We start from the raw sequence: 13,161 nt of genomic DNA, 5'->3' as shown, positions 1-13,161 counted from the left end.
CAGTTGCCTTGGTAACGCTGTTGTACTTTTTATGCATTAGTAAATTTCTACTGAGTTTGTGCCTATATGTGGGGGAATGTGGTGTGAAGGCTGACAAGGATTTGTATGCTTTCTTTGAAGCATTTCTTTTGTGCCTTAGCAATTATGTATCATCAATGAACTGTTCATTACAGAGGGATCATGATGCTGATGCAGCATCCGTTACCAGTCCAGTTTATATTTACTTTCAGAATGTCCATGAAATACATTTGTAAGAAAACAGGGAGTGTGTAAGAAATTAGGAGTCATTATTGCTGGGTTCCAGGTCTGGCCCTGCTGTGTGATAAGTCCACAAATCAATTTTTTTTGCTTGAATTTGCCATCCCTAAAATCGGGGAAATAATGTGACTGATTCCCTTTATGAGCATAGGGAGTGCAGTGTAAACTCTCAGTGTACGTGTGAGTAGCTGCACAAGAGGGAATATTTTACCTCAGGTGAGGTTTACATTTCAAATCAGCATATTCTGGAATCTGGATCAATACATCTCCTGTCTGGCTCCACCCACTCCTCAGCCACTTTTACGGTTATGTTGGCTGACTCCAGGCCCTCTATTCTGCAAACATCCTTAGTTTATTCCTTTTCATCCAATAGCATGGTGATAGGTGGGAAAGTAGTTTTTGCAGCTGGGCTGGTAAATTATTATGTTGGTTTTTCAAAGCTAAATTACGAACATATTGAGTGGAGGACTCTTTGAGTATCTTTTTACTTCACTGACCACCTTCATAGGCCTTGCATTCTGATGCCTTTCCCCCTAGATAAGCTCATCAGCCATACAACGTATGGTCACTTGAGAGAGACATGACAAAAACCCTCTTCTCAGAGGCAGTTTCTGCCCAGCATTCTAACTACATGTGTACCTGGGAGGCAAACTACACAAATTCTGATCCTTGCATTGCGGTATATTGCACTAAAAAGGGTCGATAAAAATAAATGATTTTTTTATTTATTTTTTTTATTTTGTTTAAATTATAGTAGGTTTATTGTTTTAAAAATAAACCTGTTTAAAATTAAATCTGAATTGGATACAAAATATATTAAGGCTTAAACTTCTTATAATCTCTTAAAACATTTATATAAATAATGAATAGGCTGAATCCATGAAACGCTATCAAAAACTTTGAGTTAAAGACTACTTTTTTTATATAAAGAAATAATCAGGGGGAAAGTATCTAACTTTTGAGGTCAAGCTTTATAAATATGGCACAAGAGGTCATGTAGTGTATTAAGGACTTGATCCTGTAGGGCACCCAGGCATATTTGAAAATTTTCCCAGGCTGACCTGAAGTAATCAACTGCAGTCAGTGAATTAAACTGATTCCTCTGTTTAATAAATCATTTAGTTATAAATATGAAACATGTTTTGATAAGAAAAGGTTATTTACATAACATTTAAAGGTTGTTTTGTTGAATAAAAATAAATTTTATATGCTGTTTTATTTGTTTAATTAAATTCCAGTTACCATTCTAATGCAGCTCGCACAAATCATGAGCAAAAATTTAATTATCTAGTAATCAAGCAATATATCATTCTTCATTTTCTAACATACTAAAAATGTAAAATTTATAAGAATCTGAAAATGTTAATATATAACAACTGCTTAAATAAATGTATATAGTTATAGTGTACCCTTGTAGGTAGCTAAAGATGTTCCAAAGCTAGTGTAAAGGCTCTATTTAGTTGTAAATCAACATGTTTGAATGGTTATATCAGTTAATGAGAATGCACCTTTCTTTAGAAAATAGTTGAAAGACAAATGGAAAAGTTGATTAAAATCAATTATTTAAATTGAGGTTTTCCACTTGGTGATTTAAAATCACTGATTTAAATCACTTTGGTTTAAACCAATCAGCCCTGTCAATAGTATAAATTAACTTTATATAAAAGTCAATAAAAGGGAGTTCTGTCTCCAGCTCAAGAGTGTTTAGTATTTTCCTACCCATCTACATTATTTAGTATGGATTAAAATAATGAAGGTATTACTTATGACAGTTATGTTCCTCTCTGACCTTATCTGTCACAGGCCTTATATAAATCTGACCTGGAATGGCTGCGTGGCATTGGATGGATGCCAAGTGGCTCTGTGGAAGTGAAGAGAGTGAAGAATGCCCAGGACATCCTGAGTGAAAAGATGTACCGCACACCTGTAGAAAGTTTGAAATACACCAATATTGTTGACACTCCAGATGTTCTCCTTGCTAAGACTAATGCTGTGCAAATCAGCCTCGTATGTTACTTCATGCTTATAATATAAAATTATTTCAGTGCAATATATAATTAAAGAAAACCTCGCTGCTAAAATGTTAAACTAGTTATTTGTATTTTAAGTTAACCTTAGAAGCATTCCAAAAGTTTAGACTTTTAGTGTTCATAATTCTGGGTGGACTTTTGGCCCACGATGCTGTGAAGTTATACAAAAGGACTGGCATATTTACAATATATATAATCTCACAATTTTTTATTTTCCTAGTCCAAATACAGAGAAGCTTGGGACAAGGCCAAGACTACGATCCACGTGATGCCAGACACACCTGAAATCAACCTAGCCAAGGCGAATGCTATTCATGTTAGCAATGTAAGTATATCTATAGGATTTCTTAGGTTTCTATAAGTTGTTATCTGAATCCTCTGAATTTTAAGATTCTAAAGTATTTTCAAAACACATGATTTAGCCATGTGAATACCCACTGCAATCAGTGGGAGAGTCACAGGTTCGGTCCTCGTGCGATGCTTTGAACATCCCCCCCACTACGAATATAATTTTTAAAGTATTTAGACAATTTTTTAAATATTTAAGTAACAACTAGTAACAATGCTATCCATGATAATTTCCTGCAATCACATTAAATATTAGCAATATAATGCATTATTGAAGCCACACATTTTATTGAATTAAGAAAATTGCTAGCACTTACAAACTTCTCCTAAATCTTTACAAACTCACTTTAGTTCAGTTCTGATTGCAGTTCCTTAAGTTATACCTTCAGAGTACTGGAAGCACCGCATTGTATTTGCAGTAAAGGAACAGGAGACTTCATTTACTTCAGAACTTGGCTGAACAATGCACAAGAATAAGTGACAGTGAATTTTTTTTAATGTGACTACTTTAAATGCACAATTGTTTCGCTGATTGCAAATGTGAAAGTATTAGAAAAATGATGGGCCAATTTTCTGTCTTCACAGAAACTTTATAAAGAAGCTTGGGATGAAGTGAAGATGAGCTGTGATTTTAGGGCAGATGCCATCCCAATTAAATCAGCCAAAGCCTCAAGAGAAATTGCCAGTGATGTAAGTATGGAAAGAGGGCATTTCTAGATTTTCACATCCATTTCTAAAGCCTCAGAAATGTTAGTAATTTACATGGTGGTCTTTGCTCTGTATCCAGTATAAATACAAATTAGATCATGAGAAGCAGAGAGGACACTATATTGGGACTCCGAGTGCAAAAGAAGATAACAAAATACGATGGGCCCTGCATGCAGCCAAGCTTCATAGTGACCTAGAATACAGGAAACACTTTCAGAAGTGGAAGACAAAGTGCAGTATACCAGTGGACATGCTTCCCATTGTGGCCGCCAAAAAATGTCAGACTTTGGTCAGTGATATTGATTACCGTAATTACTTGCATCGGTGGACATGTTTGCCAGATCAGAATGATGTCATACAGGCTAAGAAAGCCTATCAACTGCAGAGTGATGTGAGTTAACAAATATTCATATTTTGTCTTCTATAATATTGCCTTCTCTATAGGGGTCTACTCCAGCTCTAACTGAAGTAAACAGGAGTTTTTCTACTGAATTGAGTTGGAGTTAGATTGGGCCTTTTATTAGTAGATATATAATTTTAAGCCATTATTATTATTACTACTGTAGCACATAAGTATATATCGCTCTCTATCAAACAAACTAAAAGACGGGGTCCATAAAAGATCTTACATTCAAACTCAGCACAATACGTGAGATAAACATTGGGTCACAGGCACTGTAATTCTATAAATATAAACGCATTAATTTTAAAATGAAAGGGCAAGGTAATATCTTTTATTGGACCAACTTCTGTTGGTGAGAGAGACAAGCTTTTCGAGCCACTTCTCCAATATCCTGGGAGTCTACCCAGGGCCGGCTCCAGCCACCAGCCCTCCAAGCATGTGCTTGGGGCGGCGCCTGGAGGGGGGCGGCGCGGCGGGGCGCTCCGGCCCGAGAGCGGGGCTGCGACTGGGCTCGCCGCCCTCCCCGCGGCGCTCCGGCCGCTGGGGAGAGCGGGGCCCCGGCCGGGCTCGCCGCCCTCCCCCGGCGCTCCGGCCGGTCGGGGAGAGCAGGGCCCCGGCCGGGATCTCCACCCTCCTCCCGGCGCTCTGGCCGCCGGGGAGAGCGGAGAGCCCCGGCCGGGCTCTCTGCCCTCCTCCCGGCGCTGGGGGACGGGGGGGCGGCGGGTGGCTTTTTTGCCTAGGGCGGCAAAAAAGCCAGAGCCGGCCCTGCCTGGGACCGACATGGCTACAACTATGCTACATACAATAATTAAGCAGTAAGACATAAAAACTAGATCATTGCTGAGCAAGCATAGCAATAGCATGTATCAGATGGTCTTATATTGTATAAATGCAAAGGCAGAAAGATGTTTACCACTTGAGAAATACAAGAGTTGCTTTGAAATTGTCTTTATTTCTACCTGGGGTGCCATATTACTGTTATAAATTGGAATGTATAAACTAAGGGAATACAGTTAATCTTGTGCATTTGTTGGTCATTACATGCATTGCTTTGGTGCCATGGACAGCCAGTGTCTAGACATTTAAAGCCATCTAACAACAATCTGTATTGATCTCATATGAATTAAGTTTTTACAATAAAAACATGTTTAGGATACAGATGGTCAATATTTAGCTTCTCTGATTTGAATGGTAAAAGACAGAACACTATTAAAGAACACTACGTATAAGTAGTTGGTGAAATAGATTATGCAACTTGGTATAACTTAATTACCGTATATACTCGTTCATTAGCCCGTTCGTTTATAAGCCGACCCCCCAAGATGGATAGGTAAAAATAGCAAAAATTGTATGACCCATTCATAAGCTGACCTTTTATTTCAGGGGTTGGCAAACTTTGGCTCCTGGCCAGGCACGGAGATCCTCAGCTCCCAGTGGCCGCGGTTCGCCATTCCCAGCCAATGGTGCCACTTCCCGCAGCTCCCATTGGCTGGGAACGGCAAATCGCGGCCACTGGGAGCTGAGGGGCTCCATGCCTGCAGACGCTCCAGGTAAACAAAATGACAATGTATTAGATATTCAATTCAATGATTCCATAGAGTTTAAAATCATCAAATTTTGGTGTAGACCCTTTTATAAGCCAACCCCCGCTCTTTGATGCGTCACTTTTTTACCAAAAATATTCAGCTTATGAACGAGAATATACGGTACTTACCAGACTTAATGCCATGTTTAAAATATGGTGAACATAGAGATCATATTGATATTAAGCCCAATAATGTTCACCTTGAAATCTATGGAAGTGAAAGACGAGCAGGGTCAGACCTGTTATTTATGAAACTAACTGTGTTGGGCAGAAAACTCAAACTAAAGACATGGATTCTGTTTTGTCTCCACAGGCTGTTTACAAATCTGATTTGGAATGGCTACGTGGAATTGGGTGGATGCCAAATGACTCAGTTGGAATCAACCATGTCAAGCATGTCCAAGATCTCCTGGATGAGGTAATTATTAAGTATAAGTGTTAAATATTCATGTGTGTTTATAACTGCATGTATTTGTAATTTGCAAATGCATCAACATTTTACTTTTATTGAAATTTTTGTAATAAAAAGCTGGATCTTTCCACTATATTTGTCTTGCATTGGCTTGTAAATTAATTCTGGTCTTCCATGTAGCTTTTCTTTTTCTCTTTCTAAATGGGATTGTTCTGTTTGGGTAGAAGATACTGCAATACAATTTGATAATTCCATTGTTTTGCCCTTTTACAGAGAAAGTACCGCACAAAAGCTGAAACTCTCAAGTTTACTCCAGTGGCTGACAGAGTTGATTATATCACGGCAAAACATAGTGGTGAAATTCAGAGTGATGTAAGTATATTGGTTTATTTTGGGCCTATTAAATTTATCTGCAAGACTTTGTTTTTAAAAGGAAAAAAGTAATCCAGACCTCATTCTGGCCCAATACCTGTGGATTCCTTGAATTTGTGGGATTGATGTGAGTATTGCTGAACTCATCCACTTACTTTGTGCTGAAAGGGACTGACTTCTGAAGAAGAGTGATCCCTCCCAACCATTGTGAACTTTGCAATATGAGACACTCGACAGTCCCTTCACCAGCCAGGACAGAAACTGGCATTTTGTGGCTAGAATAAGTTATGTGAAGGCAGAATGTCATTTTTTCTGACCGTTTTGAAGGCCAGCATATGAGGAGCTAGCCAATGGGCATGTCATGACCTGCCCTTCTATCCATGAGCCCATGCACCTTTTATTCAATGTGCCTCCCACTGGAAGAGAATAGGCCAATATCAGCTTTTTATTTCCTGCACCAGTACAAATTGGGACATGCCTCCAAAGGTACATGGCTTTGTACCATGATCCTGGAGTTGCCTTTCATACATAACTTCCTCCATTCTTTAATGTCTCTCTGTGTGGTTGGGTGTCTTGTGTGAATTTGGCCCTGAAAATGTCGACAATAATAATCCTTATAAATCATTTCATATGTATAATTGCAGTTTTGATGTTACATTTTCTAAATGTGATGACCTAACAATGTGTTTATTCCATAAATCTTTTTTTGCAGATTAAATACCACCAAGACTGGAATGCCATCAAGTCAAATTATACTCTAACAGACACACCACAGCAAGAAATGGCCCGACAGGCAGCCAGAATTCTTAACCAGGTATGTGTTCACCACCTGGAAATACTTGATCATCTGACAATTTGTAGTCACATTAATAACTTACTAGGAGAATATATAATATTTGAACTGATTGTCTTTCTAAGAATGTCCTGGAGTCAGAATCTCAGCTTCTAATATTTTATATGGTCACATAGCCACAGAAGGAGTGATGGTTATAGTGGTTTTATTCTTGGTTTTAACTTTTTCATGTTTTATTTCCTACAGAACCTATACAAGGAAAGCTGGGAAAAAGTGAAATCTATTGGTTATCTTTTACCTCCTGATGCTGTGCAGCTTCGTCATGCCAAGCACTCTGGTGATGTCCAAAGTGAGGTAAGGGTGTCTTTTTAGGTAATCACGTGACTTCAGCAGGAGACTACTTGGGGCCCGGCAAACCTGCAAACCCATAACCTCAACAATTTATATTCAAAAGGCTTCAGTGGGAGCCAACCCCTAGCTTTGTTTCAGTGATCTTCTCCAGACCACTGCCCTCTAGCTGTCTCTAGTAATCAACCTTGTTTTATTTAATATAGGGGTATTGCTGGCTAAGGGCCAGGTTCTGATACACTTACTCGCCTTGCCACCTTACTCCATGAATAGTCCCCTTGTAGTCAACATAGGTAAGGGCCTCAGAATCTGGCCCAAGAGAATAGCGAATGCTCTAATAATGTGTAAAGGTGAGGGCCTGTTGTGGCACTGTAGGTGTGCCCCATCTTAATTTCTCCAAGTAGAGCAGCAGGAGATTCAGTCCAGGGCAAGGAGAAGCCGACACACATTATTCAGACACCATGGTCCCGTCCAATAAACAGTTTATCAGGCCCCGGATTTAGGTTCCCCAAACTTACAATCCTCACCCAATTCTCTGAGTCAGGTTAGGCTTGTCTCCTGGTGTCTGAGAGAGCACCTGCCACCAACTACAGTCTGTCTGGCTTCTACTCCTCTCTCCCTCCTGCTCTGCTTCCTGTTCTTATTTATATAATTGAGCCCCTCAGGGAAGAGCCTCCATGATGATCTCCAGGTTGTAGATTCCAAGCTGAACCTTAAAGAGATGCTATCCTTTTCCCCATACACCCTTTCCTGTAGTGCAGTAGGTGGAATTCTGTTGGCCATCTTTAGGAGTACAAGAGACTTTGTCATGAACAATCTGTAAGATCAAATACACCACAAGTATTTTGGCATAAAACACATACTGAATGTATTACATGATTGCTTGTCGATAGCGGAATATGCACATTTCTAAATAAAACAAGTAACATTGCTCAGAGTAGAATTTTAAATACAGCTTGGCAAACTATTGATGCAATTTTCAAATTCTTTTTTTCAAACTATTTATAAAGTTATGGTGATATGCAAATATGAGCAAAGTAATTGCAAGGTGTTCTAGTTGTGCTGAATAAGTTACTGTATCCCCTGTTTAAAATGTGGCGGAAAATTAAGCTAGATAGTAGCATTGCCATTAAAGAGGAAGGAATATATATCCTAACGTTATCACTCACCTCATCCTATAGTATATGTATCATGTAATGTACTGAAAATTGAGATGTAATTAGCAGCACATTGCCTATATAATAGGGTTCCATTTATTCCTGATGTTGAAGAAAACATAGATTTTACAGGGTAGAAAGAGAAGAAACCGGTTCAGTTGTGTTCGGTTCAGTATTCAGTGCTGACATTTAAATATCTTTTCTCCCCCCTTGCCAGCTGCAATATAAAGCTGAGTATGTTAATCACAGAGGTCACTATGTTGGTGTTCCTAGTATGAGAGATGATCCCAAGCTGGTGTGGTTTGAGCATGCAGGCAAGATCCAGAATGACAGATTGTACAAATCAGCTTATCACAAATCAAAGTCCAATATTAACATTCCTGCGGATATGATATCAGTCTTGGCGGCCAAGGAATGCCAGACATTGGTCAGTGATATTGATTATCGGCAATACCTGCACGAATGGACGTGTCACCCTGACCAGAATGATTGCATCCAGGCAAGGAAGGCCTATGATCTGCAGAGTGATGTAAGTGATTTCCCTTATTTATATTACATGATTTTGATTCTTTGCGGGTTTATGTACATGGTCTGTACCACGTAAGCTTAAAACAAACAAAGATTCCTCTTTAGTTTAACTCATGCTTTTGTCTATATAATATGTGTATTTCTTTGCATTTGTTTTCATGTTTTCAGAATATCTATAAATCTGATCTGGAATGGATCCGGGGTTGTGGGTGGATTCCTTTGGATTCAGTGGAACATAGGAAAGTTAAGAAAGCCCAAGAGTTAATAAATAAGGTGAGTGAAAGTTTTCACAAATACAAGTTTCCCTCCTATTTCCAGTGCATGGTATTTAAGAAGATTTTGTCATCTCTTTTTGCAGAGAGCCTATACGAAAGAAGCCCTTGATAACTATTCCCACTTCACAAGTGTGGTTGATACTCCGGACGTTGTTTTGGCGAAGATCAACTCTGTCAATCAGAGTGATGTAAGCATTATTTTTTTGGCAACTATAAGAATGTATTAGCAAAATTATTAGATGGCTTGATTATTACTGCTAGGATGGGGTCTATAGTTAATATATTAATGCTGCAGTTTTGTTTGGTAAAAGTGTTAAATAAGTGAGCAACACAATATTACTGTACCATTACATTTTGCATTTTTAAAGAAAATTTAAGATCTCCAATAATCATAGTCTCTATACATTTTGCTTAAATTATTAAAAAAAATTAATCCTGTTCTGGGTGAAACCAGTATAGTACACTGGCTTAATTTACAGAACACCTACTAAAATATTTCTGCAGATCAAGAGTTTTCATATCCTTAGAATAATGTATGAAATTTTTGATGAACCATTATGATGATACTTGCCTAGGTCCCAGAGTGACTGATATTCACTAGATAATATAATTCAGATAAGGTAGTGCAAATGGGTGTAAATGCCTGTTCCTCACAAGCAGACCAATCAACTAATTAATTTCCTATAAGCCATTAACACAGTCTTTATTTTTTCTTTAGCTGAAATACAAAGAAACATTTAACCTTGATAGAGGCCACTTCATTGGTTCTGATGACACTCCAGCATTGAACCACACCAGAGAGATGTCTAAGCTCTATAGTGATGTAAGCATATCTAACTGACTAAACTTAATTTTATTATATACTAATGTTAACTGTAATTGCCCTGTGGATAGCGCACTGGACTGGGACTGAGGAGACCTGAGTTCTATTCCTGACTCTCCTACTGGCCTTCTGAGTTACCTTGGGCGAGTAACCAGGGCCGGCTTTAGGAAGTGCTGGCCCCAATTCGAATAGTTTCAATGGGGCCCCAGCAGGGATGACTCACCCTGCGGCGCCCTGGGTCTTCGCTCCGGGTCTTCCGCGGCACTGAAGGACCCGCCGCTGAAATGCCGCTGAAGACCCGGAGCGAGTGAAGGACCCGGAGCGCCCCTGGGTGAGTAAAAATTTAAAAAGCGCTTAAGTTAGGTGCTCTTCTTTAGGGCGCGGGGCCCTCTTAGGCACAGGGCCCGATTCGGGGGAATCGGCCTAAAGCCGGCCCTGCGAGTAACTTCCCTTCTGTGTCCCATCTATAAAATAGGGATAATGGTACTTACCTTCCTTTGTAGAGTACTTTGAGATCTACTAATGGAAAGTGCTCCACACCGGCTATAAGCATTATTATTATAAATATTTTGCATGTAAAAAAATGTTTTAGATTTTGCGAAACATCTGGATATGTTACTGATGAAACTTAGTTTTATTTACTGCTTAAAGGCCAGATTGTGAACCCTTTATTCACACTGCTGAGCAGTTACTCATGTGAGTAGTCCCATTAACTTTAGTGGATGAGTAACTATACCTGCTGAGGTCAGTAACTGCTCATTGATACCAGTAAAGGTTTTACATTCCAGCCCTAAATTATGTTTATAGTATTTAACACGTTAAACATCTGTCTGGAAAACACCTGCCACATAGTGGAGGCTACCATAAATAAATACTAATAATAGGACTTGGCAGGTTTGCATGTTTGTGAGGTGTACATCTGGATATACATCTTTTCCAATTCCAGCTAGTGCTTTAATACCAGGCTTCCCATTTAAATTATGAAAGGGGGCTATCAACATTAGAGGCCAGAGCCCTAAATCAGGAAAGCATTGTTACTCAAGTATGAACGCAAAGTTAAGCTTGTGCTCCAGTGCTTTGTTGTATTGGGACAGAGATTCTGGTCCATTATTCACACTGAGAAATACCTTACTTGGTGAGTGATTCTGCTGACTTCAGTGGGGACATTTGTGGAGTAAGGTACTACTCCATAAGAGGGGAAGAAGTTGACGCTACGTATTTTGCTAATGTGGCATGTTTACTGGAAAATATACTGTACATTTAATCAAAACCTATATATGTTTTCTTTGTCTAGAAACGATATAAGCATTCATGGGAAACTGGTAAGGCCATAGGCTATACTTTACCTCCAGAGTACATCCCTATAGTTGGAGCTAAGCATGCTGATTATATTAACAGTGAGGTTAGTATGAATCTTCTTTTAATTATATTCCGCATATCTTTTTTTTGTGGCATTCTTATTTTAATTATCTCAACAATTTCCATGTGAATGTTTTGCAGCTTAAATACAAAGAGTTCTATGAGAAGCAGAAGGGCCATTACCTGGCTGGGAAGCATATCTCCGAATTCCCCAGTGTCGTTCATTCTCTAGCTTTCCAAAAACTAAGGAGTGCGGTGAGGGTTTTTTCTTGCTATATTTTCTCTTTTCCATATTTAGTGTGTGCCTAACTCTGATCCTACAATCCTCCCATCCACATGAGGGATTTGCACATAAAAGGCCTTTAAGATTTAACATCTAGCTAATATTAGTGTATTGATGAAATCAAAACATTATTTTATATTGGCATATCTTTTTCTGAGCCATGGGTGCTTAGCCAGGGATAAACAATTATATATGAAACTAAGAAACGAAGAGGAGAGGTAATGAAAGATTAGATATATTAGTATAGAAAAAACCATAAGCTTTTACGGTTTGCCATTTACTCCTGGGGGAATTCTGCGCCACTGCGCATGCACAGAATTCGTGTCCCCTGCAGATATCTTTGCTTCCCTGCCGAAAATGACTTTCTGACAGTGAAGCAAAGGGAAGCTGCAAAAGAAGTCACACATCACTTCCTAGGAGTGCTGGTACAATGTTTTAGGCACCCAGAGTAGCCAGCAGAGAGGTAAATCACCATGGGGCTGGGAACACCCCAGTCAGTGGCTCCTACCCTGAGCCGGGATCAGCTGGTAGTGCCAGCTGGGCTGGAGGCAGGAGAGGATGGGACTTCCTCTTCCCTTGCAAGGAGTGACTGGGGTTGTGTCAGACCTACCCCCAGAAAACTCCCCCAGCTGCAGGAAGCTCAGCATCCTCCCCTGCTTCCTGACCCCATCACTCCTCAGCTGTGGGGGGGAGGAGTCACTGTTCGGGGAGCTGCTCCCCCATCCGCCCAACCCTCATGCATCCAGACCTCCCATACCCAGACTCCCCTGCCAAGCCTCACCCGGTACATCCAGAACACCCCTAGTCCTCCATACCTGAATCCCACCCCACTGAACCTCAATCCCTGCATCTGGAGCCCCTCTGCACCCAGACCCCCTGCTTTGGGATCCCCACCCCTGCACCCAGACCACCCCCCACTGAGCTCCCTGCACTCAAACCCCCACCCTGATGCTCCACTTCCTACACCACCCTGAGCCCGCACATCCAGACCCACACCACTGACTGCCAACTAGCTGCCCCTGACCCCCACCCCACCAAGCCTCACTTCCCCAGCACCCAGACCCCCCTGCTGAGAACCCACACCCAGACCCCTCGGCTGAATCCCAACAACCTTCACCCCTGCAGAGTCCCATTGCCCCTGCACCTGGAACCCCCCAACGAGCCTCTGTGTATCCAGATCCCCCCACTCCTAGACTCCCCACTGAGCTGCCTGCACCCAGATTGTCCCACACAGAATCCTCTCACCCCACACCTGGATCCCCCCACACTGAGCCCCTCCACAGTTGGACCTGCCTGGTTGAGCCTGCCTGCCCCACACCTGGTGCACCTGGCGCAGAGGGGCATGGCTCCAGGGTGTTTCTAGGACAAGACTTATGCTGTATCGGGTGCAGCCTCACCGCTGAGTCCATGTTCCTGGGGGTTGGGGGGCTGCAGGGTGATCTCCGACCTTCATGCAGCCAGTGGCCTTTGCTCCCCACT

At 40.9% G+C, this 13,161-nt stretch overlaps 1 protein-coding gene across 1 annotated transcript in view; it reads left to right on the top strand.

Annotated features, from left to right (window-relative positions):
• Positions 1-13,161, top strand: part of NEB (nebulin) — a 201,774-nt gene that overhangs the window by 119,270 nt on the left and 69,343 nt on the right. Inside the window, exons 89-102 of the mRNA XM_065413682.1 lie at positions 2,062-2,265; positions 2,509-2,613; positions 3,222-3,326; positions 3,424-3,735; positions 5,646-5,750; positions 6,018-6,116; positions 6,829-6,930; positions 7,156-7,263; positions 8,632-8,943; positions 9,111-9,219; positions 9,305-9,405; positions 9,936-10,040; positions 11,335-11,442; positions 11,541-11,654. Coding sequence (XP_065269754.1) covers positions 2,062-2,265; positions 2,509-2,613; positions 3,222-3,326; positions 3,424-3,735; positions 5,646-5,750; positions 6,018-6,116; positions 6,829-6,930; positions 7,156-7,263; positions 8,632-8,943; positions 9,111-9,219; positions 9,305-9,405; positions 9,936-10,040; positions 11,335-11,442; positions 11,541-11,654 — 1,989 coding nt within the window. The remainder of the gene's footprint in view (positions 1-2,061; positions 2,266-2,508; positions 2,614-3,221; positions 3,327-3,423; positions 3,736-5,645; positions 5,751-6,017; positions 6,117-6,828; positions 6,931-7,155; positions 7,264-8,631; positions 8,944-9,110; positions 9,220-9,304; positions 9,406-9,935; positions 10,041-11,334; positions 11,443-11,540; positions 11,655-13,161) is intronic.

Source organism: Emys orbicularis, chromosome 11 (assembly GCF_028017835.1).
Source record: "Emys orbicularis isolate rEmyOrb1 chromosome 11, rEmyOrb1.hap1, whole genome shotgun sequence".
NCBI classification, from domain to species: Eukaryota; Metazoa; Chordata; order Testudines; family Emydidae; genus Emys; species Emys orbicularis.
Note: the sequence above shows the minus strand (reverse complement) of the source record. Positions and strands in the feature narration are given on the sequence as shown.